The following is a 25,209-nucleotide window of genomic DNA, read 5'->3' on the forward strand; positions in this document are numbered from 1 at the left end:
GGTCTTAGATGTGCATGGGTGCTGTTTTCTCAGCACATCCAAGTTAGCTGCTACTGGGAGGAATACTGAACGTTTTGCAATTTCTCAAGGGTCAGAGCGGGAGACTGCAGGCATAGTAATCCATATATGTAGCTTTAAATACATCTTGCTCTGCTTCTTGTATGGCTGCAGGAATAAAAGTAACAAGTACATAGTCTTCAAATTCAAGAATATTATTTACATAACTGCAGAGCATATAGTAAACCAGCCCACAGGACTGTTGCTAAGAGTTGGACAAAGACTACACAAGTATGCTAAAATGTATCCCTAGCAGTAGCAACCAGAGTTCACTGGAACTACATACACATCCATGCCCCCTTTTTAAATCAATGAGGCTGCTTCCTGGCCTGTAAAACTTCAAATCCAAGCAGCCATAAAAATGGCAGTGTTTCTTGCTGCGGTTATTGTTGAGTTACAAACCCAAACATGCTCTAAGTCATGGTTTTGGGTACCTGTGGCATTTTACAGAGGCTTAGCAGATAGCTATTTTTACGTTATTTGGAAATGGTATTTTCATCTCTGCTTTTTTTGTTCGTTTCTGTTTTGTTTTCTTTGAGAGTGGGAGAACTTCCTAATTGTCACTTTTAAGTGTCCACATCATCAAAATATTTATCTGGGTGAGTTTTAAATCCCACAAATAGTAACTTAATTTCCCAGTGTGAATTAAAACCTTAGCTGTCCTAAAAGTTGAAGTAAATGTTGTGAGACCTTTAAGTTCCTGGTAGGGCATTAGAAAAAGAGTAAGAAAGTTACAGTCAGCTAGATGCCTGCTGCACAGGGGGAATGGCCATATAAGTGATGGGAAACCAAGGTGCAGCTAACAAGTAATTGTTGTATCACCTTAAAGAAAGGGAAAACAGAACTTTTCTGAGCTTGGATGCCCTAAATTTAGACATTTCTAGAAGGTGCATTAGGGGATCTGGTATTATGTTAACTCTGAATTTATCTGGTTTAGTCATATTTTAGCCTTTGCAGCGCTGAGGGCTGGAGAAACCTATTTCTCACATGCAGTAAATGCTAAAGCTGGTGGCCATTTGTAAGAACAGATTACTAGTATTTACATTTGGGTATGAGCATGTTTTACTGAGTGCAAATAAAAGAAACAGTAAGAAGGAAGCTATTGAGTAACTGAAATAATACACAATTCTTACAAAGGAAAATTAAAACAAGATATGAGTGAGAATTCACAGTAATTTAGAAAAGATGGTTTCAGAGTTGAAAGGAGCTTTGCTGGGAGAAAACAGAAACTCATGAGGTTTTTGGCAAGTGAAACTTTTGCAACAGAACTGTCATTGCCAACTGTGCCACATTAATCAGATTTTATACTGACTATTTCAGAGCAAAAGTCTAATGCTTGTAGCCCCAAAGTGCGGAAAATACTTATACAATCTCTGACATCTTTGTACAGCTGTGCTAATATTATCTATAATGTAAAAACATGAACTAATTTTTTCCCACATCTAAGAAAAAAAGAATCCAGAGGTAAACAATCCCTCAGATAAACCATGAACTAAACTATCCCTCAGATAAACCATGAACTTTTGTCTAATTCTTAGTAGCTACTGCAGGCAGAAATGGATCTTGAATGCAATTAGAGGTGGAGAGATAATGGCGTAGATTTATAACACGAAAACATTCAGAATCCTCGGCATTGGAGGATTATCATTACTTTACTGGTCTGAACGGGAATTGAAAAACTCTAGCTTTCTGTGTATGACATAATGAAAGGCAGTAGTTTGTCACTGGGGGAATTCGAACAATGATACAATAGACATTTAGGCAGAGATCAAAGAACCAAAGGTGCAGTCTCCTCCTTTCATAGATAATTGCACTGAATCTCAATGTTGTTTTTATCTTGGTTTGTTCTGTAATGCAGCCTGTTCAGAACAAGAGTGAGAATAGAGAGAGGGAGTAAATCAGGAGTACAGAAGTAGCTGCCTGTGTTTCTCACAGAAGGGTCCCCCAGTTCCTTTGAGAGACCCCAAAGAACTTTTTGTCTCACAATCTCATGAGATATACTCGTTGCTAAAACAGAGGGGTTTGTTCAACTTACACTACCCAGTTAGCCTGACAAATTGCTGATATGTAGTAGACACGTACAAGAGGAAGGCATCCTTATTTCTTGCAAGCAAGCCTGGGCCGTGTGCTTTGCTGCTAACAACAATGCATTGCTGTGAGATGTTCAAAAATATTTGTGGGAATCGGCCTGAATAACAGCTGGGCTTGCGCCTCCAACTCCCTTAGCTCCTGTGAAAATTCTGCTCATCCACGCCTCAAACCTAATGCAAACAGAATTCAAGGATGTTCTGAGATTTTTGGGGTGGGGGTGTCAAACGCATTTATTTTACTCAGTACAAGAACTATCTTTTTGCATTCTAACATACAACCAGATGTTTTCTATTCTCTTCTATGTCGTAACTGTTTATACATAATTTATAAACTTTAGCCTAAATTGACTTTAAAAGAGATGTTTCATTGACTAGGTTTATTGTACAGATCAATTTTCTCAGAGTGCAATGAAATTTCTGCTGTGTATGAATGTCTTTCCTCCTGGTCTGCTCTGTTTTATAGTGTCTTTAGCCTCTAGCACTGTTGGTTTGGCTGGGCAGGTCGTCCACACAGAAACCACAGAAGTAGTGCTGACAGCTGACCCCATAGTAGGGTTTGGGATACAGCTCCAGGGTAGCGTGTTTGCTACTGAGACCTTGTCTTCTCCACCTCTCATTTCCTATATTGAATCTGACAGTCCAGCGGAAAGGTGAGGTTCTTTCAGTTGACTGCTAAGTACGTTTTGGTGAGCATTCCTCGGGGTACTTCGGGCTTGTTGCTTTCAATTTGTGATAAATTGCAAGGCCTTGCTCAGTGGAAGTGTGGCAAGTAATAAACTGTCTGTTCTGACAATGATATTTCCTATGCTTGATCAGCTATAAGAAGAATGACAAGCACCAATGTTTTTATCCAGAGTCCTCCAGCAGGAGACTGGAAGCTATATTCATGCAAAAGGAAAAAAAAAAATCAGAAACATCGCTGAAGTCAAAATAGTGATAATTCAGCGTGCCATGGGGGGAGGCCATATCCAGCTCTGTTCAGTTTTGGTACAGAACCAAATCTTAGGGAGTACCAGGGTTTTGACTTACTAATGGTTTCATTGCAGCATTTCAATTGCATTTTTATGCTTAGGTATGTCTTTAATCATGGCATGAGAACAATAGCAGTTGCACAGGCGAGTACTAGCTGCCATTGCAGAGCTACAACACCTGTAGCCCTGGGTCAGAGGCAGAGGTGATGTCCATGGGTGGGGTGGAGGCATGAAGGCTGTGCCCCTCTTCCTGGGTCCCAGCACCTGGAGAGCATGACCCATGCTGGGAGTGCTTGATAGTGTCTTGGTGCAAAGAGGCAGCAGCAGCTCCTGTCTCCCTCTGTGCTTGGGTAGACTGTTGAGCTGCTATGCCACACTTCTCCTTCAAGGTTAGGTTGAATGTGTTTGATATTCCTGGTTCTGGTAACGTGCACATCTGATGATCGTTTCGTATCATTGTGTACCAAGGTGTGGGGTGCTGCAAATTGGAGACAGAATAGTGGCAATAAATGGCATCCCGACGGAAGACAGCACATTTGATGAGGCCAATCAACTGCTCAGAGACTCCTCTATCACCAACAAGGTCACTTTGGAAATAGAATTTGATGTTGCAGGTATGAATGCACTGTTATTCTGTCTTGCAAGAAAAGTGAAGAAATAAATCCCAGCTACATTGCGAGTGTTAAGCATCCAAGATGGAGACTTCCTTCTCACATATACACCATTCAGTTTTCAAGTGACCTATTTGAAACGTGTGTCTTTTTGTACAGCTTTCTCATTTCGTGTAGCCCTGCAGCGTGCTTCAGAACGCAAATAGAAATTACAAGTCCTGTAGTAAGATCTGGTGACAGTCCCTCCTCTGAGTTATTTCCATTTCTGGACATTTTTCTGCCGAGATAGAAATATTCTGCTGAGCAGAGACAAATCCTCTACAGGCCAGCTAATGAAATGTTTTACTAAACAGAAAAGTATTATAAAAGGGTGGATAAGCAGAAAACTCTGAAGAGTTTCACTTACAGTATCTCAAACCAACAATCTAAATAAAATAATAGAAATTGAATTAATAAAAGCCAGAAAAATCATTGTTAATGTTGCTGGTGAGTCTTTATTATTACTAATGGCTTTCCTTTTTTCTGTAATGTGCTTAAGCATACAGAATACACCTATAAAATCACAAATTGTGTAAATCAAACAAGTACACGTTATGTATGTGCATTACCCCACTATGTAAATAGTAAAAACTTTTAAGACTTCTGTGTTCATCTGACAGTAGCTCCTCTGAAGTCATGACAATGTCAGATGCGCTGTAGTTTGCATAGTGTGATTATTGTTAATGGTATTGTAAATTATGATGTCAAAAGCATGCTAAAGGTTCCTAGAGTAATTCTGTATAATCTTTTAGTATACATGCATCTAGTATAATGTTAAAAAAAAAAAGCCAAATGCAATATGTACATTCATATACATAGGAAGTGAAATATTAAAAAATAAGAAAACCAAATAATGAGAAAGTCATTTAAATGCACCTGAAGTCACATGCATTTCAGTGCCTGGACTTGTTTGTGCTCCTCCCATTTGCTCCATGACAGCAGACTCATACTCATGGTTAGACTTCTCTGCCACATGTATGTTTCCATAGCTGTAATTTCAATCATTCCTTTTCAGGCCAAGGCCCAAACTTTTGCTAGCAGTGATGCCAAAAGTCAGGATTCAAATACAGTGCTGTGTGTTCAAGTATTTTTTGCCTCAGTCAGCTCCAGGCACTTCTCCATTAGTGATGTTTTGATTCCTTTTCTTCCCAATAGATGTAAAATCCATGGCAGTTACCTTAGCGGACAGTTAAAAATGTGTTAGACCTACAGCAACAAAGGCCTGAAATCCTTAGGAGTTGATCTCCTGTCCTTTTAATTAAAAGTTATCTGCCAGCACTAAGATTTTCACATGTGCTCACAGAACTTGTATACAAGCTAAAAACCTGTGGTCTCAGCTGGCTGCTGGCCCATGCAATCTCCATAAATTCAGTTAAACCTTAAAAAAAATTGAGTTACCATGAAATTACCAATAGAGGTATAAATCATAATCTGTATGTCCTACTTCCTTCACTTCAGTACCTGTGTTTCATCTGTGGCTTGTGATGCTGATGTGATTTCATCAACTTACATGTTTAGTTCCATGCACTTGGAATTGCTGTGCCTTATAAATTATCTAACATTTTAAATATTTTTTTTATAGAATCAGTTATACCAAGCAGTGGAACGTTTCATGTAAAACTACCAAAGAAGCATAATGTGGAACTTGGCATCACCATAAGTTGTAAGTGAAAGTGCTTATTTTTAAGACCACGTTTATGGGGTAATCTGCAGATAGGAGGTCCTGTAGCTATAGACTCATGTTTGGTTTGGTATAAACTTCTTTTTCCTTTTTCTAGAAAGGGATGATTAGCAGTGCTCTGTCTCTAATGAAAGACCATTCTGTAACAGGTTTATACTCCCCTTCTAGTAGTTAAAGAAGCCAGAAGTTCGCCAGGCCTAAAGCTTGACCTGTTCCTTAATGCATAGCACATATTTAACTCCCATTAAAATTATTGAAAAAAAAGAAAAAAGAAGTCAATAGAATTAGGCCCATGCAAAAGCATTTCCATAGCCGGGCAGTTTTAAGCAAACTCTGTCATGGTCTCTCACAGGCTCTTGAACAGAACCCCACTGAACTCAAGGGTTCTCACAGGCATGAGGATCCACATACATGGGGTTATTTTCTGCTTCAGAACCCAGAGTCTGAAGATACATCCTCAATCTGTAAAACTAGTGGGCAGTCCTAAACATGCAGGTCACATAGCAAAATCCCCTTTCACTAGGGATTTCAGAGATTGCTAAAGAAGATAACAAGGGTCCGCAGTAGTCTATTTCTCAAAAAGTATTTGTTACTGTTGTTTGAAATCAAAGTGTTTCTATACTTATTTATTTTGGGAGCAGACAGTAAACGCTGTGTTAGGACTGGATTTTGACCAGGTAAACTCCAGCATACCAAGTTCAGCCCTTGATGGAAAGAAGAACAATCCATATCAAAGTTAATGGGCTTTTTTTTAATGTACTTAATGACAGTGCAGAATCTGGTCTCACCAGCATTAACATTCCTTTACGGTTGTGGCCTTTCTTAGACTATTAGTCTTTCTTTGGAGTTATTCATGTGTCTTGGGGGAAGATTGTGCTTTGACTTATATTCTCAAAGCTTTTACCAGCACAATGGAATAAGGTTAATCAAAAGTACAGCCGGGAACTCAGTGCTAAGAATTACATCTGAGGAACAAATGAGAGACACTGCAGGCCTGTTTGCTTGCATTGCACACTTGAATGAGTAATTGTTAGACTCTGTAAGATATGATGTGATGCTTGAAGCAAAATCATAGGTCTACATGTATTTGTGCAAATGAAAATATTGAGAAATGAGAAAACCTGGAGAGAGGCTGTTCTATTTAAATGTTATTCTTAGGATTGGTAACGGTTTGTAGGATTATTGTAAAAATACGGTCTTCCTAGTAATTTGGTTTGTGCTGCTTTTTGGAATTCAGACATCCTGTACTTTTTTTCTGTCTGTAGGAGTAAACTTTGAATGGAAAGCTAATGTTCTTGGGATTTCGTATTTAGCACTCCCCTTCTAAACGTTGCATACCTTCCTGACTTGGAACTTAATTCCAAAAGTTAGTGCTTCATAAAATTAGTGCTTTATATAATCAGAGCAACACCTGGTTGATCTTAGCTCTGCTCTTCTGAGTATACTGCAGTATCTTTAATGTTTAAATTAAATGATCTGTCATATATAATAATCCCACTTATTAATAGTATTTAATGCATATGAAGTGTGTCTAGGATTAATTATTTATTTGATTTTAAAGGATTTATACTAATAACTGAAAGTTTGTAAATTTGCTTGGTAGAAGTCTTGAATTGCTGCATTTCATGCTTGCTTTTCAGTGCTTTGCTCTGTTCTACCTAATTAACTCCTAAATGAGGCAGTGTGATTTGAAGAATATAAGCGTTTTATTTTCATTTTGTCAAATTTTTGTCAGGGCACTTTAGCATGCCATTTATTACTAATATTGTCAGAAAGCTATATGATTTCTTTAAAAAAAAAAATACTAAGGGAAACTTGGCAGAGTTGGTATGACCAGGTTTAAACAGGGGGGATAGAGGAGATCAGGTTTATTCACTTTTGAGCTTGATCTGTTTAAGTGCTAGAGACCTGTTTCATCCTCTCTCTTCTCAAGGTAGTGGAGTTAATGGTGAGTGTGAAAGTGCTGTCTCTATAAAAACATTACAGAGAAACGCCTGTCTTGCTTTCCATATCCCCAGCTTAGTTCGGGATTTGGATGAGAAAGTCAGGAAGTGACCTCACCTGACAGACAAGACAGACATTTTTTGTCAGAAGGGAAATGTAAGCCCACCTCAGGTCGGTACCTGACCCTATGCCTATTTTTAAGTCTAAGAGTTCTTTTAAGTCAGCTGTTAGGAGGCAGACATCCTGGAAGAGGAATTTATTTCTCTTTCTTTGTGTTGTTTTCCCTGGTAATAAACACCAAGTGTGGCTGCATGGAGTTACAGCCAGGTACTTGAAAGCATATCTGAGGTGACACACAACACTAAAGACAGTTAAGCTAATTCATGGTCTTTGAAAAACATGACATGTAATAGGGGAAGAGACTAAGCTTCTCTTAGTTTCAGATTTATTAATGCCAGAAAAAAAGCAAAACAAAAAAAAAAAATCAAAATCCCCTTAGATAGCAGAAACCACTAGAAAGTAAGACAGAAGAAAGTTTCATGAACATCATTGTTAATGTTAATCCAGGGCACTGAGTTTTGGATAGTGCATGTTGGTTACCTCGCAGTATACTGGCCTTACCCATTGCTGCCTTCACACATATACTGGACTGCTATCATCCTATCATTCTTCCCTTATCTCTGCAATATCTGTCTAATCTTCCTATTAATAGCTACTTATACTCAATAAAGAGCCTGTTTCACAGTTTGCAAATATAAGTGACTATCTATTTCGTGCTTCAGGTACCATCATTTTCACACCCAGTTACCTGGTTGGAGCAATTAGAATGTCTCAGTTGTTAAAATTATGTCATCCAAATAAAGCGTGACACAGCAGTGTCCATGTGTGTGTGATTATGCTTTTATAACAGAACCATTCCCTAGAAGAAGGATGGCTTTCAAGTAGATCTAGTACTGTTCAAATCTGTTTCAATTTATTTGCCAGTGTCATTGATTTTAGACCATGTAATGGAATATAGATTTTTTTTTTTTTTTAAAAGATAAATTTTTGTGTCACTGGCTACTTTACCATAGACTAATATTTTTTAAATACATAGAATGATGTCCAATAAAATAACTTACTAGTACAGTCTGGTAATTGTAGTTAACAGCTCTTTTTTTTTTCCTTTTCTTTCTTTCTTAAGTAAGATTCTGATATCCTTACTGGTAATGAACAGCAGCACCTTGTTTCATAAATAATCTCTCTGAAGCTAATGGGACTACTCAAGGAATAAGAAGCTGCAAAGCTGGTAAGAATATCAGAATCTCACCCAAACTACCATCAGTTATTCTAAGTCATTTTGACTAGCAGCTATACTACAGTCCGCTTTATTGCTTTTGTATTTCATCAGAAACAAGCTTTGTAAATATCTACAGATATTTAGCATTGACTATGACAATTTACTTTCTAAAGCATGTTTCTGTATATTTTGGGATTTCACCTAGCAAACTCAACTTCATTTTGCAATGTTACAAGTAATTATTTTCAAGACGGGGCCTGAAGAATCAGCAGGTTTCTCAGCTGCTCCACGTGAACCAATACTTAAGGAACAAAAGAGCTACATCAGTCTAATTTTAAAAAGCTCTTTCATCTGTTTAATAATCACACTATTTTTAAAAAGTCTAGTAGCTGTTAACCAGCATTGTGGATAAGTGAACTGACTTTGTATAAAAAGTATTTTTCCATCCCATGAGCATTTTCCTCTGCTTGTTCAGTTTGTTCAGAGTTTGATCAAACTCCAAAACTTGAAGCAAGGCTGAGACTAGTAAGTGAGTTTTGCCTGGGTGGTAGGTGAGATGTCCACCCCAAAATCTGTTTAAGTCACATTGTTTTTTTTCTTTGGGTTAGCAGTGAAATAAGAAAGAAGGGTTGTTTGAGGGGTTTTTTAACCTAATGGAACAGATGATCTATAAAACTGACAACACTTCACTGAACTTGCTTTCAAGTGGTGGGGGATAGGCAGGGGAAGTGTGTCTTTACCAGTAGAAGTAGGGTAGAAGCCTGGGACGGAAACCTAGAATCATAGAGTAATTTAAAGAGAGAGAACAAACGACTTGCTAAAGATCAGCCTTCCAGCTGCAACACTAAATTTAGTATCTGTACAACTTTATGCACTCTTCAGTCCACTTGTAGTTCATCATACAGACTGTGTAAGGTCTCTACAAAAGCTCAACGGTAGGTAGACTAACAGCTGGACCAGAGAGGAGAAAAGATGAGATCTTCAGTGGACAAGCAGAATGGGACAAGGAGAGAAAATGAGTGGAGAGCCATAACAGGGAGACAGCAGACAAGGGGAGAGGCTGAGGTGTCATCAGGGGTAGGGGAAGCTGGAACTTGAACAAGAAGGCTGGACATGGGTGAGTGGTAAGGTGCTTTGGTTTTAATTGCTTCTTAAAACCAAAAATAATTCTGACATGAAACATAAAAATGGAGACTTAAAGCTGTACAGTGTCACTTCAAACTTGCATTAATTCATGAGGATATCTGTTTTAATTAAGCGGTCAAATACTACTTTCTCACTGAGTCTCTTGCTTCTCTGCTCTCTGGGGAGAGATGAAACAGTGGTGTGTATCAAAGGGGATGGAGGCTGCATAATGAATGAGGTGGAGGATTGTGGAAAGAAAAAGGAGGTGATCGCATGGTCAAGACGGTTTAATGCTACCCTGGAGAAATTAGGGTTTTTTTCCTTTTCTCTGCAATAGACTTGTGCTGAGATGAGTCATTTCACGGGGCAGGGGAAAAGGAGAGAGGGAGAGAGAGACGTTTTCCATAGGTGGCTGCTTGATTTTCTGTGGAAACCGTTGAGATCCTGGGGTCACACTTGCAGAAATGCTGAGCATCTGCAGCTGTTGCTGAAAATACCAGTAGTTGTGCTTTGGGCATAGAAGCTGTTATATACTACAAACTATTGTGAGAAAGAAAGGCATGGATATCTCAAATTGCTCACTGAAAATTGTCATACTTTGACCTAAATGTTCCTGTGTTTCCTTTCCTCATCTGTAAAATCAGGATAATAGTACTCAATCTTCTTGCTGGGGACAGCATCTGTTCGCTAGTGTTTGGGAGGCAATCTTAGGCTGTGGTGATGTGCAGTACAAAAGTTCAGGAGGAAATTAATGATTCTATCTCTGCAACACAACTTGAATAGTTTGTAGTAAGTATGTCATGAGCATTGAACAAGAATAAAACAAAGTGTGGTGTAGCTGCTTATTAAGGGCTTGTCAGCATGGGGGGATTCATTTCGCACTGAGCTGTGTTTGCTGCCTACAAAAAGGTTTTCATCCACCAGACACAATTAATAGCCCAGGGTAACTGACAAAATACTGCTGGTTCACACTTACTCAGTTTGAAACTGTAATAACTTTGTGTGCAATATCATACCCTTTGCATCCAGATGTACTCTGTGGCTTCGCACTTTGAGCTGTGCTCTTTCCCCCATTTTGGTTCCTTCTCTCTTCTTTTTGGAACAATAATGGATTGTTTTCTTTAGTACTGGTAATTTTTATAAAGCAGTTTCATAAAAACTATCTCAATACTCAAATCTCAAACTGCAGACATTGTGCAGTGGGTGGTATATAACCTCAGAGATTTATAAGGCAACCTTTATGTAGAATTTATTAAAAAAAGTTCACCAAAGTGATACTTTAAAATTTTAACAAGATACTAACTGGTGAAACAAACCCAAAGAATTCAAGTAAATCATGGAACTGTCGTATAAGATATAGTTGACTCATGGTGTGAAAGTATGAGAAACAAGCTATGAAAATTACACATCTTGCAAAAAGTTAGTTGCTGTTCTCTAAATTGCAACATAGGCATTTCCTGAAAGCGTGCTGTTTTAGACAAGTTTCTGAAAATTCTTGAAAGTCCTTGTACATCTGTCTTCTGGACTTTCAAGACACTGCATTTGAAATATGGCTATTTAGCAGTTCTTAAACATTTCCTTTGGACATTCAAAGGCTTTCTCGGTCAGGGCAGCCAAGGTTAACAAGATCTGTTAGAATATTGTGTTGGAAATGTCATTATTAATACACCTTGTGGTTGCTGTAGGTGAAGATCTGTCATTTTCCATCAAAGAGAAGAATCATGAGCTGCTAAAGTAACTGACATCAGGATTTTGTAGGTGATCCTCCAATATGGGTAGCTTTTTGGGTGATTGTCAGTTAGGCATTGCAGCCTAAATGAAAAGTACCTTCTGTGAATGAATGCAGAGGCCTCAGTACACAGAGCAGAAATGGCTTGGGGCAACTGAAGAGCCCTACATGTGCAAAAACCAGTAGCGCTTTCAGGAGAACTGAGAGCCTTATACCACGTGGCAATGTTTTAATATTAGCACACTCTTTGTTAACAGCAGTCCCAAAAGTCAATCTGCATTCACCACATGGACTACCTCCTGGCCAGAGCAGCTGTAGGTGGTATACTTCCCGATGGCGGAGAGCCGGTGCCACACCATTGTCTAAAAATGTATCTTTCATCACCCTCAAGTTCTGAGCCTACTGCTTACCATATCAGATCTTCAGTGCAGTCTTCTGTCAGCAAATGGATGAACCCTCCAAAACAATGCATTCCGTGAAGCTGCTCCAAAAAACAGTCCTCTGGAAGTAGTAATCATCATCTTCTTCCTCTGGGGTAGTTAACTGCTTCCTACGCAACCAAAAGTCAAGCAAAATTGCTAAGCAAATTTCCTGGCCAAGGGAAACTTGTCAAATACTTTTGCACAAGTCAGTAAAGAATTGCAATGACTGTCATTGTAGAGCAGAGCATCCTTTTAACCATGATGGACAGACAGAAAATTGAAAGTTATGTCAGATACCTCCAAGAAGAAATGAGTTAAGTGTGCAAGGAGAGGACTGGTGGGGGGTTTACTAATTTGACCATTGCTGGAATTGCAGGGCTTCTAGTAGGTATCCCCAGTACAAAGTGGGGAAAAGTCCACAATGCCTAAGGCCCAGCAGCAGTAGAGAGGAGCAAGGTTACTCATCAAGAGGCACGTGTTTACTTCAGAGGAAGCAGCAAGTCACAGTGAAGCAAGCATCTGTGTGATGTAAGCTACATCTGTGCAGATGTGATAGCTGTGTATTAGCCCAATGGTATGCATGGCCACTATCCACAGCATCTCATTTATTGTGAAGTAGATTCCTCCTTCTCACCCAGGCAGCATTATCTTCATACCTCTGCCTGAAGCACTGAATGAGACAAAAGTGGATGTAAAGAATGTGGGCTAGCCCACTCTAGATATTTTGCCAGAGCAGCTCTGTTGGTTAGGGATATAATAAAACATGATTTATGACTGACAGAAATATTCTGGCAAAAGATCAGCATTAGTAGTTGTGCTGAAAGGTTCTACTAACAGAAAGTCTTCCTTATGTGTTGTAGCTACACAGCATTTTATGATAGATCACTGGAGCTGTACTGTGATATCTTCGCATGGTTCAGTCCTGGCCTAACCCAGAATTCAGACATATCAGGTTAAATTCACTTTGTGTCAGTCACCTTAATTCTGGCATTTTCTAATTTTGGGGAGTATGCAGTCTTACTAGTATGCTGATGATGATTGTATGTATTCATGTACTTACAATTTAGGGGAAGGGGAGGAATATAATACGGGTAAATAATGTGTATGAAGTACTGATTTATGGACAGAATTAGCCCATCTGCATATCTAGAAATAAAAACAGATACTTGTATGTATTCTTTATTACAGCTCCATCCAGTAGAAAACCAGGGGACCCTCTGGTTATTTCTGATATCAAGAAAGGAAGTGTTGCTCACAGGTAAGACATTCAAGCTCCCAGTAAAAATCTGTTTCCATTGTGTAGCCAGCCAGACTCAATTTAAACAGAGAGAGCTTGTAAGAGACCGTGTGGTTTTTTTGTAAAAAGCAGTTACAAATGAAAAGTCCAGCGTATTAAGAAATAATTGTTTTTAAAAAATCCATCTTGTTTCTATAATAATGTTCATACCTTCTAAGATACCTTGCGTTAATGTTACTGGAGTTTCATGTACGCTTGTTTGCTTGTTCACAGAACTGGGACACTCGAACTGGGTGATAAGTTGCTTGCAATAGATAACATTCGACTTGACAATTGCTCAATGGAAGATGCTGTCCAGATCCTTCAGCACTGTGAGGACCTTGTGAAGTTAAAGATCCGCAAAGATGAAGATAATTCCGGTATTAGCAATGAGCCTATTGCAGATTCTTGTGTATTTTCAGGATTTTTAGAACATAGGGTTATTCTTTTGCATTTAAATTTTAGTGAAATGTTTTTTCTAAACATGGCTGATTTATGCTAATGCTAATCAGAAAATGTTACACTACAAAGAATTTTAATGGCATATAAAGTTTTGAATTTTCTCAGTGGCTATATTGCCTGTAGGAGCTGCACTGCAAAATGAGGTCTTCAGTTTTCTGATGTCGTGGTTTAACTCCAGCCAGCAACTAAGCACCACGCAGCTGCTTCCCCCTCCCCCTCCCAGTGGGGTGAGGAGGAGGAAAGGACAAAAAAAAAGTAAAATTCGTGGGTTGAGATAAGAACAGTTTAATAACTAAAGTAAAAATAAAAATACACTACTAAGAATAATAATAATTATAATGAAAAAGAATACCAAAAAAAAAAAAACAGAGATAAGAAAAGACAAGTGATGCACAATGCAATTGCTCACCACCTGCTGACCGATGCCAGAGCTGCGATCTGCCCCTCCCGGCCAACTCCCCCCTGTTTATATACTGGGCATGATGTTCCATGGTATGGAATATCCCTTTGGCTAGTTCAGGTCAGCTGCCCCAGCTCTGCTCCCTCCCAGCTTCTTGCACACCTGCTTGCTGGCAGAGCATGGGAAACTGAACAATCCTTAACTTAAGATAAGCGCTACTTAGCAACAACTAAAACATCAGCGTGTTATCGACATTATTCTCACACTAAATCCAAAACACAGCACTGTACCAGCTACTAAGAAGAGAGTTAACTCTGTCCCAGCCGAAACCAGGACATCTGGAAAGGCTGTTTCCCCTCAGATGCAGCCATATAAGGTTGATCTTTCTCTTATCAGTGTATTGAGATTTTCTCTGCTTTTAAAATTGGAATCATGGTTAGCAAAGCATGGATCCATAGGCCTCAGTTCTCCAGCAGAGTGGTGAAGTGCGTGCTTTATCCATAAACTTACAAACTTGACTTCAGTATGACTGCTCACATGCTTAAAGGTAAGTAGTACTTTACACGCTGTGCTGGATGGCTGATGGAGGAGCCATGTCTGATCAGGCCGGTGGAAGTAATGGAGCTGCCATTATTTTGCATACCTACATCTATTAATATTCCTGGATCTTCCCCATTATGGATTCCCTAAGAGCAGAATTTCTATCTGGAGATAATAAAGTGAGTTCTGTTATGCATTCTAGTGGCAAAGGAAGTTAGAGAATTATAACTACCATTACTGCTGGGATTTATATTACAGCATTACACAAAAGCATGAACTGCAGATTCACTTGTCTTAAGCTCTATACAATCTCACAGCAAAAAGGCACAGCCTGCTGCACTTTATTATTTAAAATCAAGTGCAACTGTTGAAATGGTGTTTAGAATTGCACTAGAATGCTCTTTTCCTTTAATGCTTTTGAAAGCAAACAGAAAGTACCTTCTCAGTACGATCAGTACAAAGCAAAGGCAGACGCACTTAGCACCTCGTGCAAATTGGCTTTCAGGAGTAAATTTTGAGCCAGCAATGTGAATGGCCACTGCTCAGCAGGATATTGTGGTTAGGTCCCCGCAGGTGGTGAGGTGGGATTTGCTACACATAGTTGATCCATCTTGGGCAGAGGCTGGCCAGACTGGCCATGGGCTGTACATCCAAAGGGACACCTGACTGACAGTTGCTTTGCAAAACTGAGCAAACCAGGTATGTTATGAAGAGCAAACTGCAACTACACTTGGCAGAAGATTGACAGGAAAAATGCCTGGAGAAGGAAGTTTGAGTTTTCTCCTGCACAAGAGGGAGTCTGTCTTTTAAGTGTTCATTGCACCTAAGATCCCTCCTTCACCTTCCTCCCCTCATTTGGAAGACTCTGTCTCATTAATAACCCTGCAGAGAAATTACCAACAGACCATAGAAGAGGGGCATGAGTTAGAGCCATGTAGAAGAAGAAATAACTTCTACCACACTTTTAAACACTTGTGGGTTTGTCCTGTGTGTGTCATGTCGTCCCCCTACTCCCCCTCACGTTGTGGACTTAATATGTTTCTAGGACAGCTTCCATTTCCATTGAAGTTGGTACACATTTTCTGTTGCTGTCACTGAAACGTGGATTTCGGTCTCCACCCATGTAAAATAACATCTTTGCTCTCTTGGCTTGTACAGATTTTAGTCTGAGTGGGATTCTTATTCCATGGTTTTCTTTTACACATTCACATTGCTTATTTTACAGTTACATCATATATCTATATCAAGATTCTCACACAACTACAGTGTCTTATCCAGACATGATTGGTGTAACTGAACAGATTCAAATGTAAATGGACAGCTACTCAGAGACCTACAGAACAAAATTCTCTATATAAATGGTTCTTGTAACAGTTGACTAAGTGTCAAAGTCTAATTGAAATTATTTATAGCAGATTTCAGATACTTTGAAATCTAAAATGAATGAGGGTCTCCTGAAATGCTAAAGAAAAAATGTTTTAAAAAACAGTGGCAAAACAGTAGCAAAGGTGTAGCAAAAAGTGAACCTCAAGGGGGAAATAGGAGTGGGTTGGGGTGGGGGGAAGCTAAAGGCCTATATTTTCTGCAAATTGGGAAGAAACAAAGTAGCTCCAAAGATATTAGCATTTCTCCAGCTCTGCTGAAGTACCATGTTCAGCATTAGAAGAAAGCAACTCTTTGAACCTTTGCTAGCGATGCAGGTGTCTTTTTTCCTTTTAGAGTTTTTCTATCTACAGGAACAGAAATGGGAACATTTGAATTTTCTAACTTGTCTCAGGTTAGTTCTAGTAACATTTACAGAATGTGCGTCCTAGACATTTTCCACACTCGCTGAGCCATTCGAAATGTCATTACCCACAGATCCAGGAAAAGTTGCCCGCCAGGCCAGACATCCTGGCTGTATACCAATATCATAAGATGGGCAAGGGAGCATTTGTTATTTTGATCTGAGGAGAAATCTGGCATTTTAAATTTTAAAATATCCCTTCACAACTCAAAGATACTGCAGTTGATTGCTCTCCTGCTGTGATTTTTTTTTTATAATATGTAAAGAGCATGCACTGTATAAATACAGGAGCCTTTCTTGTTGCTGCAACACCTATTGGGTATTGTTTAAGGAAAATATGTTGTATTTAAGCTTACCCAGTGATTAGTTCTTCTCCATTTCTGATGATTGTTTGGTAAGACTAAAATTTCAAAATAGTGCAAATGACTGCATGCAATATAATGAAATCAAATCTAATGGAGTTATTATTCAACTTAGTTGATAATTCAGAATTCAGAAGCTATTTTTTATTCTGTTACAAAAGCTTAAAACTTGTCCATCAAAAACATGGGAAATTTTTCAGGTTCTCTTAGTAAGACAGCTGCTCATCTTATCATGACTTGTGACTTTTCCTACAATTCTTTTAAGGAAGTTTGGTTTTAAAACTTCTGAATTATCTTTGATTCTAAATACCTTCCATTCAGTTCAAGAAACAGATGAGTACCAGTATTTATACAATAGTAGTAACTTGTCTTTTTTCTAATAATGTGCCCTTGGGGCAAGGAAGGCCAACAGCCTCCTGGGCTGCATTAGGCAGAGCACTGCCAGCAGGTCAAGGGAGGTGATCCTTCCCCTCTACTTAGCACTGGTGAGAGATTTCTGGAGTGCTGCATCCAGTCCTGGGCTCCCCACTACAAGAGAGACATGGACATACTGGATCAGGTCCAGCAAAGGGCCACAAAGACGATGAAGAGGCTAGAGCAACTCTCCTATGAGGAAAGGCTGAGAGAGCTGGGACCATTCAGCCTGGAGAAGAGAAGGCGCAGAGGGGATCTTATCAATGTCTATAAATACCTGAAGGGAAGATGTAAAGCAGGCAGAGCCAGGCTCTCTTCAGTGGTGCCCAGTGACAGGACAAGAGGCAATAGACACAAACTGAAACACAGGAGGTTCTTCCTGAACATCAGGAAACACTTTTTTACTGTGAGGATGGCTGAGCACTGGCACAGGTTGCCCAGGGAGGTTGTGGAGTCTCCATCCTTGGAGACATTCAAAAGCTGTCTGGACACAGTCTTGGGCAACCTGATCCTGGTGGCCCTGCTTGGGCAGGGGGGGTGGACAAGATGACCTCCAGAGGTCCCTTCCAACCTCAACTATTCTGTGATTCTGTAACAAAATAGCCTGAAGTTGTATTTTAATAGGAAAGAAGACATAAAGATTTTAAACAGAGTAAAATTTAGTCTTAATAGAACGAGGCGATTTTTTCTATTGACTTCAATGTAATCAGGTTTTGGCAATAAAAAAGAAATTGCACAAGAGAGAATTTTTTCTTCAAAATAATCCAGTAGCATATGATTAAGAAGTACATCTGAAATGTAATCCTTTGAAAATGTTGTTTGATTACCAGTCACTACACTGAATGTGCTGTTTTTTTCATTCCCTCTTTCATAAGAAACCAATTGCATCCCCTTGGCATTTATTGCAGATGAACAGGAGAGCTCTGGAGCAATTATTTATACTGTCGAGCTCAAGCGCTATGGTGGGCCTCTTGGAATTACAATCTCTGGTACTGAAGAGCCCTTTGATCCCATAATCATTTCCAGCCTTACAAAAGGAGGATTAGCTGAAAGGTAAATTGGAAAGCAAATTATTTTTAAACATTCATTTTGTCAAGACAAAGATTTATTTTATTTACCTGAAGATGCTAATTTTCATGGTTTAGCAATTTATTTTTTTATAATTCTCCAAATCTGAGTTTATAATCTTTTTGCTGTTGTTTTTTGATCATTGCCAAGTTCAGGAGCATGAGCAATGTCTTAACAGGATGTTCTTGCACATACTGTACAAGACAGAGCAGAGGATTGTGGTCCTTATTATAAATCACCTAGGAAAGACTAGTCAATCAAACTGCTCAGTCACAGGAACATTTTAGCAGCCTTTTAAAAGCAATAGCCTTGTATAGTACAATAGGTAAGGAAAGCACTTCATGTGTCTAAGTTTATCTGAACTTATGGTATACTTATCTGCCATTTACTGTATACACACACTCCATCTGTACGTGCACTTACGTACACCATAGCGAGCATTATCTGAGGAGTAGAAATGGTCCTCGTGGTAAGTGATGGATAGAGAATAATGAAAATGCTAAGGTTTTCTATCACTTGTTATTTCTAAGATAGGTAGAGTCATTGCAACTGGTACCTTTGGTGGTGGTTTCAGAGAGAACTTAGAGCACACAAAACATGATACTGTGCACAGGCAGAACAAACAGTGCATTTACACAAAGAGAACTTATTTTCTTCTCTTGATATGATCCATCCTGAAAGCCATGTTGGTGAAATAGCTGGTTACTTGCTCACACTGCCATTATCTGTTATATTGTGAGACTTCTAGAAACTTGACTCATTTCAGAACTTACTGAGCTGTCTGAGATGGCTCTTAAACAGGTGGGCTGCAATGAATATCATCCATAGGTGATTAACTCAGCTACCGCAGTAACACAGAAATCCACATCTCCATGCCTCAGCTCTGCTATTGTCACTGCAACAAAGGTGACTTGCTTTAAGTGTTTCTAACAAAAGAATTACTCTCTAACACAGCTATAAAAGCAAAATGAAAGAAAGAAAGGGAGATGAGACTTTCATGCTCCAAATATGCCAAGAAATCGCCTTTGTTGCTTTTTATGCTCTCTTCTCAATGTTTTACTTCTCTCTCTTATTGTAGGACTGGGGCAATTCACATAGGAGACAGAATCCTAGCAATAAATAGTAGCAGTCTGAAAGGAAAACCTTTGAGTGAAGCCATTCATTTATTACAGATGGCAGGAGAAACTGTCACCTTGAAAATCAAGAAGCAGACAGATGGTGAGTATGGCCAAGGGTAGCATCAGTCGTCTTTAATACATGTGTTGTTACAGATTAACAAGCATTTAGGCCATCCCTGGAAAAATGTCGTGTCGGTAGTAAAAAGCATATTCTTAGAACTGCTGTAAAGCAATGACCACCACCCCCTTTTTTTTTTTATAATCCTATTCAGCTACCAGTCCCAAGAAATTTTCTGTCCCTGTGGGTCACATAAGTGAACTGACTGATGCTGAAGATGAAACTCCTGCTGCACAGAAATCTGGCAAACTCTCAGACATCTATTCCACTACAGTCCCAAGTGTTGACAGCGCAGTAGAGTCGTGGGATGGCTCTGGTATTGATACCAGCTTTGGAAATCAAGGTACTATCAAGAATGCAGTTGACATTTAAAGTGGAAATTATCGCCTTCATGGTTGACCTGCCTTTGCCTTAAAGAGAACTTTATCTGTACCAACTTTAAACCTTGTACTTTGTAATGTGCCAGTGTCTCATTATGACCACACACCTCACCAGGCAGCATGATTTCTTACACTTGGCTGGCCTCAGATTCATTCTTTCATGACAATGTGATGTGTTAGGAAGCATTTATCAATACATTAACAGGCTTTTGTTAGCTTTACTGACATCTGAATAGCCCGGTCCATAGCTCATCCACAACTAAATGAGTTTATCCTTCAAATACAGATCAATGCAAGGCACAGAACACACTGAAGTTGTTCATGAATTTGATGCCCATATGCAGTAATTTTTAGCTGACAACAGATTTATTATAAACTGCTGAAGAGGGAACGTTAAGCATTGCTCATGATTTGTAAATCTTTTGCTTCTTCCTCATTCCTGCAGGATTAGCATCTAACTTTCAGGTCTCAAAAACAATCATTCTGTTTAAATACATGATTTTCCTTAATGCTAAATTTTCTACTTCTGTATGGCTATTGTTTTATATAGGATTTTCAAATAATTTCATTTTAATTTGTAAGAGATTTATTTAGGCAGTGATGGATACAGACATCTTGTAATATTCTAGATAACAAGAAAAATAACTTCCACACAGCTTCAGTGTTTTATTTAACTCTCTTTAAAATGTTTATTTCCGTAGTAAAGCAGGTATTCCCACTACCTGGCAGGTATTTGGACAGGTAGATCCTTACCTCAAATAATTTTTTCTCACTCACTCTGCTTGCACACATCCTTTCAATTTTATTTCCCTGTTTCGTTCTGTTGCTTTCCAGGAGTGTGGGTAGTAGCTCACGGACAGCTGTTTTGTACCCTCACAGAGAGAACTGAAACCGAGCTCTGCCCAGCAGATTTCCCGTATAGACTGAAGTTCTGTGCTGATGACTTTCACTGCTATTCTCTAATATGCCTGCTCAGTGATAACACTGGCAGTTTCTTCTGGAAAGCAGAACGTTTCCTTTGAAATCTGCTGAGCTACTTGAGATCAAGAAGTAGCTGATGTCACCGCTAGTGGCCATTTTTTTCCGTTCTTTAATTTTTAAGTATTTCTTAGCCTTACTGCATATATTTGGCATCAACTTACTTCAAACAAGACAGTCTCAATACATTTAATTATAACTCCTGTTTTCTACATTTTACTTTTAATTTACTGTTACACATAACATTTTATTTAGTACTCAATGTATTGGGCTATAGTCCCCCTGTATAATTTGTATTTCACTGGAGTTAGAGTTGAGATGAATTTGTCGCCTTTTCTGTTTTTAACTGTTTTGGTTAGTTTACCAAAATAAATCATGTTAGATTTTCTTGTGATATTTTTTAAGGAGAAGTATTGCTGAAAAAGTGCCAAGATGATAGTTCTCATTTCCTGGGCGAATTGATGATATTTGGAGCAAATTGTTCAACTGTGGAAAGGACTGAGGCCCAGACTGCTTTCCAAAGTCCTGATGATTCGGATGCCATGCCAAAACTAAACCAGTATCTCAAAGCAGATTTTTTTCTAACTCCCTTGAAAAAATCAGCCCAGACTTGGCTGGATACATGGCACTTCCGCTAAACAGCCTGACTGTAATCAGATTTGCGCCTTATCCCTTGCTGTGGTACCAATGTGACCCACATTTCTATTAAAGTTCATTCTGTCTTGACCTGTCAAGTTGAGTTTGGCTTCTCTCCAAACCTTTCTTGGCATAAGCACAGGGTAAGCAAATTGAGGAGTTCGGGGAATGTTTCTGGAACACCAGATAATGCTTTATCCTATTAGTTACTAATTACAGCTGGTGAGCAGTCTTTTCTCTCCTTGAATTAATACCCCATTTTGTACCTTTGTCTAATGTGTCTGCCTTACTAATCCGGAGCTTTCCCCACACAGCAGTTACATTTTTACAACCAAAACCCTTCCTAGAATCTGGGAGTATGTTTATGTCTGCCAAGTAGCTGGAAAATGCATACAACTCTAGTTACATGGGATTTGAGGGAGACAGGTCTAGACTGATTTATGGAAGCAAATTGCCCTCTTTAGAGAGGTGACAGCAGTGATATTTGTTAGTCATCAACAAAATAGAACTTCCTAATCCAATATGCACATCAGAAAACGCCAACTATAGAGCTAGAAAAGGAATATGTCAAGATGAAATATATATATAGCAGCTCTACCATAATGGATTTTGCTTACCAGATCAGCATCAGCTTGTGACAAGTCGATCCATGTGTTCTTCTTGATACATCACTTGGAAGCCAGACTGTCTGGTTCCTACCTAGAATTCAAATTACGCAGAATTCAGTTAAAGAAATACTATTGAACTAATACCAACATTGCTTGTATGATAAAAGCACCCAGAAATAAACTCTTCAGATATAAAGGCTGTCTGATGCCACTTACATGGCCTTGAGGTATTTCGAAATGGCTGATAGAGAAATCACTTTCTGCAAAGTGAGCTTTCCAAGGGTGTATATTGGTCCCGGGCATGTGTGCCCATCGTGAGATGGGCCTTTTCTCAGCTCTCGGAGCCCTAGCAAAAAGCAGTAGCTCTGCTAAGTGCAAGTCCCCTTTCCACAAAGGGGCATGGGTACAGAGATTCCCATGTTGGCCTTTATGCAGGGCAGCGCAGGGCCGTGACAGCACAGTCCTGCATTTGTATTAATGAGTCCTTGCCTCAGCGGTGCGGAGACAGCTGCCCTCTTTCCTGTTCTGGCGTTACTTCAGTTAGTGGTCACTCAAAGCCTCTGCACCATGCCAACTTTTGCATCTAGGTAGCCATTCTGCAGATTGGTAGTATTGTGCATAATTGACACTAATATGTCACTAATTTTTGGCTGCATTGCTTCCAAATTTGAGAAAGTTACCAGGAGGAAGAAAAAACTTTCTGGCTAGTCATCTGAAAAGTCAGGCTGATGGGGTTTTTTAATGCATCCTTGCAAACTCTTTTTTCAATAGGTCTGAAGCGCAGTTTTCTTAATAGCTTAGGTTTAATTTGGGGCATGTTGCGCATGACCACGTTAACACATATTTAACACATCCGTAACACACGTGATTTATTCACTAGTATTCAATGTATGATGTCAAATTGGAAAGTGGTAAATTGTGAAGATGTCTAGAACTAAACATCAGAAGCAGCTGAGACATAAACAGTAGGAGAACAGTGTTAGATATATTTAAGATTTTGCTTTCAATGGACTTTCACAGGAGAAGCTCTAGAGCACACCTAATTCCAGGCATAATTTAGGTCATAAATAATCTGACTACTATTGCAAAAAAAAGGTAGCAATCATAAGTCAACATCCAAGTTCTAGAGAACCCAGCTTCAGAGATGTGCTTTTCTGTCATTACAACATACACAGTGCTGTAAACATATAATGCATCTTTTTAGGACACAGCTATCAGGCTTCAGGATACAACTTCAATGCCTATGAATGGAGGAGTCCTAAACAGACTAGTTTGTCCCCTCCAAGCAAACCACGAAACCACCCATTTCATGATACAGGGCTGAGTGATGACAAATGGGACCGACCTACAGCAAGCAGGTAAGTTCCCATACAAGTTTCTGTTTTCTGATTTGCAGCTGCAGCAGTGCCTCAAAAATGAACACTTACTGTCTGGAATGAAATTATGTTTTCCTAATGCAGCTGTAACAGCTCTTCCTTTAAATACGAGATATAGTATTTATACTTCATGAAACTTATTAGGATAGATTAGTGACATTTATGGAAGATTATGATGCCAAAACCAAGACATATATTTATTTTGAGTTACTTCAGACAAAAAAACACAGCATTTATCTCTTAAGAATAAACAAACAAAAAAATTAGGGCATTCCCCTGGGTAAGCTTCAGAAAAAACCTGCTCTGTTTTCTACTCCACAAAAATAAACCTACAAATAAATCCGCTAAAGACAACTGACATGTTAATCTTTTGTCTTCCATGAAAATTCTTCATTTTGGTTTGGGCAAAGAAGCAGAAATTACAGTCTTCTTCCATAAATGCTTGAGACATCTGCAGTGACTCAGTAGGAGAACAAAGTGATCCAGGTAGAAATGTCTTGTCCAAAGCTATGGTAGTTTGCCATGCATTCATTCCTTTTCTTCTGAGAAGTAAATCTCCTTTTCAATGAATTTCTCTGCAGGCAAAAGAACTTCCTGAGGGAAAAATGCATAGTTGACAATGCTTGGAGATAGTGAAAGACCCAAAAGTCTCATTCTCTATTTTAAGGATGATCTGGCAGTGGAACCACTGCAGAGACTTGGGTAATTCCTGCCAAAGAACAGTTCTTCCTCAGACAAGGGAAGACAGACATCACAGTTAGAAAGATTTCTGTGCTCTTTGTACCCATCCTCAGGACTTGCAGACATGCATGTCCTTCATTAGAAATACAGTTTCTTGATGTAGCAGCACAATGAGCCTGAGATCCCAGTCTGTGAAAAATTCAAGTTTAGTACTAAGGAAAACCTTCCTGGTTCCTGTATAAACATACTGGATAAGTAAATCCATAAGGTCCAGTCTGTTACCTTTGAAATACAAATCAAGGCAAAGCTTAGATGCCAATGCTGCTTTTCAGAATCTGAATGACAAATCCTCTGATACAGCAGATTGCCCAGTGGCATTTTGTCTGGAGACAAGTCTGGCAAGATGATAGCAAAGATCTAGGCAAGTGTGAACGCTCAGTCCGTATCGAGCTCCTTTGGTCCCTACTGGCCAGAAGCATACTATAAGCTTTCATAGGCTAGTAGTGGACAATATTTAATAAAGGAAATTACCATAGTTTTCTTCATATCTCCCATTCTTGGTAAGTTAATATCTTTAATTTAATAGCAGCATCTTTATCCACAGTTAAAGCCCATATTTTGTTTTGCAGATGAGATGCAGCCATAGATTCCAGAACACCTACTGTTTTGCAGTTACATAAGTAATAGGCTGTAAAAGTTGATGAGTAGTGAACTGGGAAGCTGGATTGTAAAATACAGAATCTTCTAAATGAAAAGCATGTATTCTACTACCATTTTAAAGCACTATTCAACAGAAAGAATGCACATTAAAGAGTCTTGTCACTTATTAATGTGACTTACACCTGCGATATATGACACAAATTAAAATAATTATTATTTTAACCCTGTATCTGTAAAATGGATTATGCCACACCTGATGGTGTTCCTATACCAAGTGCTGGAGTATTTGAGAAGGGCATGTCTATTCTTCCAGCCTGTTATAGGGATACCCAGAAAACCACCTCTTGTCTGCCTCTAGCTAAGCAACTTATCTTCTTCTTTAACACTAAAAAGTAATG

At 39.0% G+C, this 25,209-nt stretch overlaps 1 protein-coding gene across 5 annotated transcripts in view; it reads left to right on the plus strand.

Annotated features, from left to right (window-relative positions):
- The window catches only part of GRIP1 (glutamate receptor interacting protein 1), a 234,666-nt gene that overhangs the window by 193,858 nt on the left and 15,599 nt on the right, over positions 1–25,209 (plus strand). For all 5 annotated transcript variants that reach the window (XM_050892301.1, XM_050892309.1, XM_050892325.1 and 2 more), the window contains 9 exons: positions 2,611–2,797; positions 3,587–3,732; positions 5,351–5,431; positions 13,137–13,206; positions 13,459–13,604; positions 18,097–18,241; positions 19,335–19,483; positions 19,647–19,835; positions 23,299–23,452. In XM_050892301.1, the coding sequence (XP_050748258.1) occupies positions 2,611–2,797; positions 3,587–3,732; positions 5,351–5,431; positions 13,137–13,206; positions 13,459–13,604; positions 18,097–18,241; positions 19,335–19,483; positions 19,647–19,835; positions 23,299–23,452 (1,267 nt within the window). The remainder of the gene's footprint in view (positions 1–2,610; positions 2,798–3,586; positions 3,733–5,350; positions 5,432–13,136; positions 13,207–13,458; positions 13,605–18,096; positions 18,242–19,334; positions 19,484–19,646; positions 19,836–23,298; positions 23,453–25,209) is intronic.

Source organism: Gymnogyps californianus, chromosome 1, assembly GCF_018139145.2.
Source record: "Gymnogyps californianus isolate 813 chromosome 1, ASM1813914v2, whole genome shotgun sequence".
Lineage (NCBI taxonomy): Eukaryota > Metazoa > Chordata > Aves > Accipitriformes > Cathartidae > Gymnogyps > Gymnogyps californianus.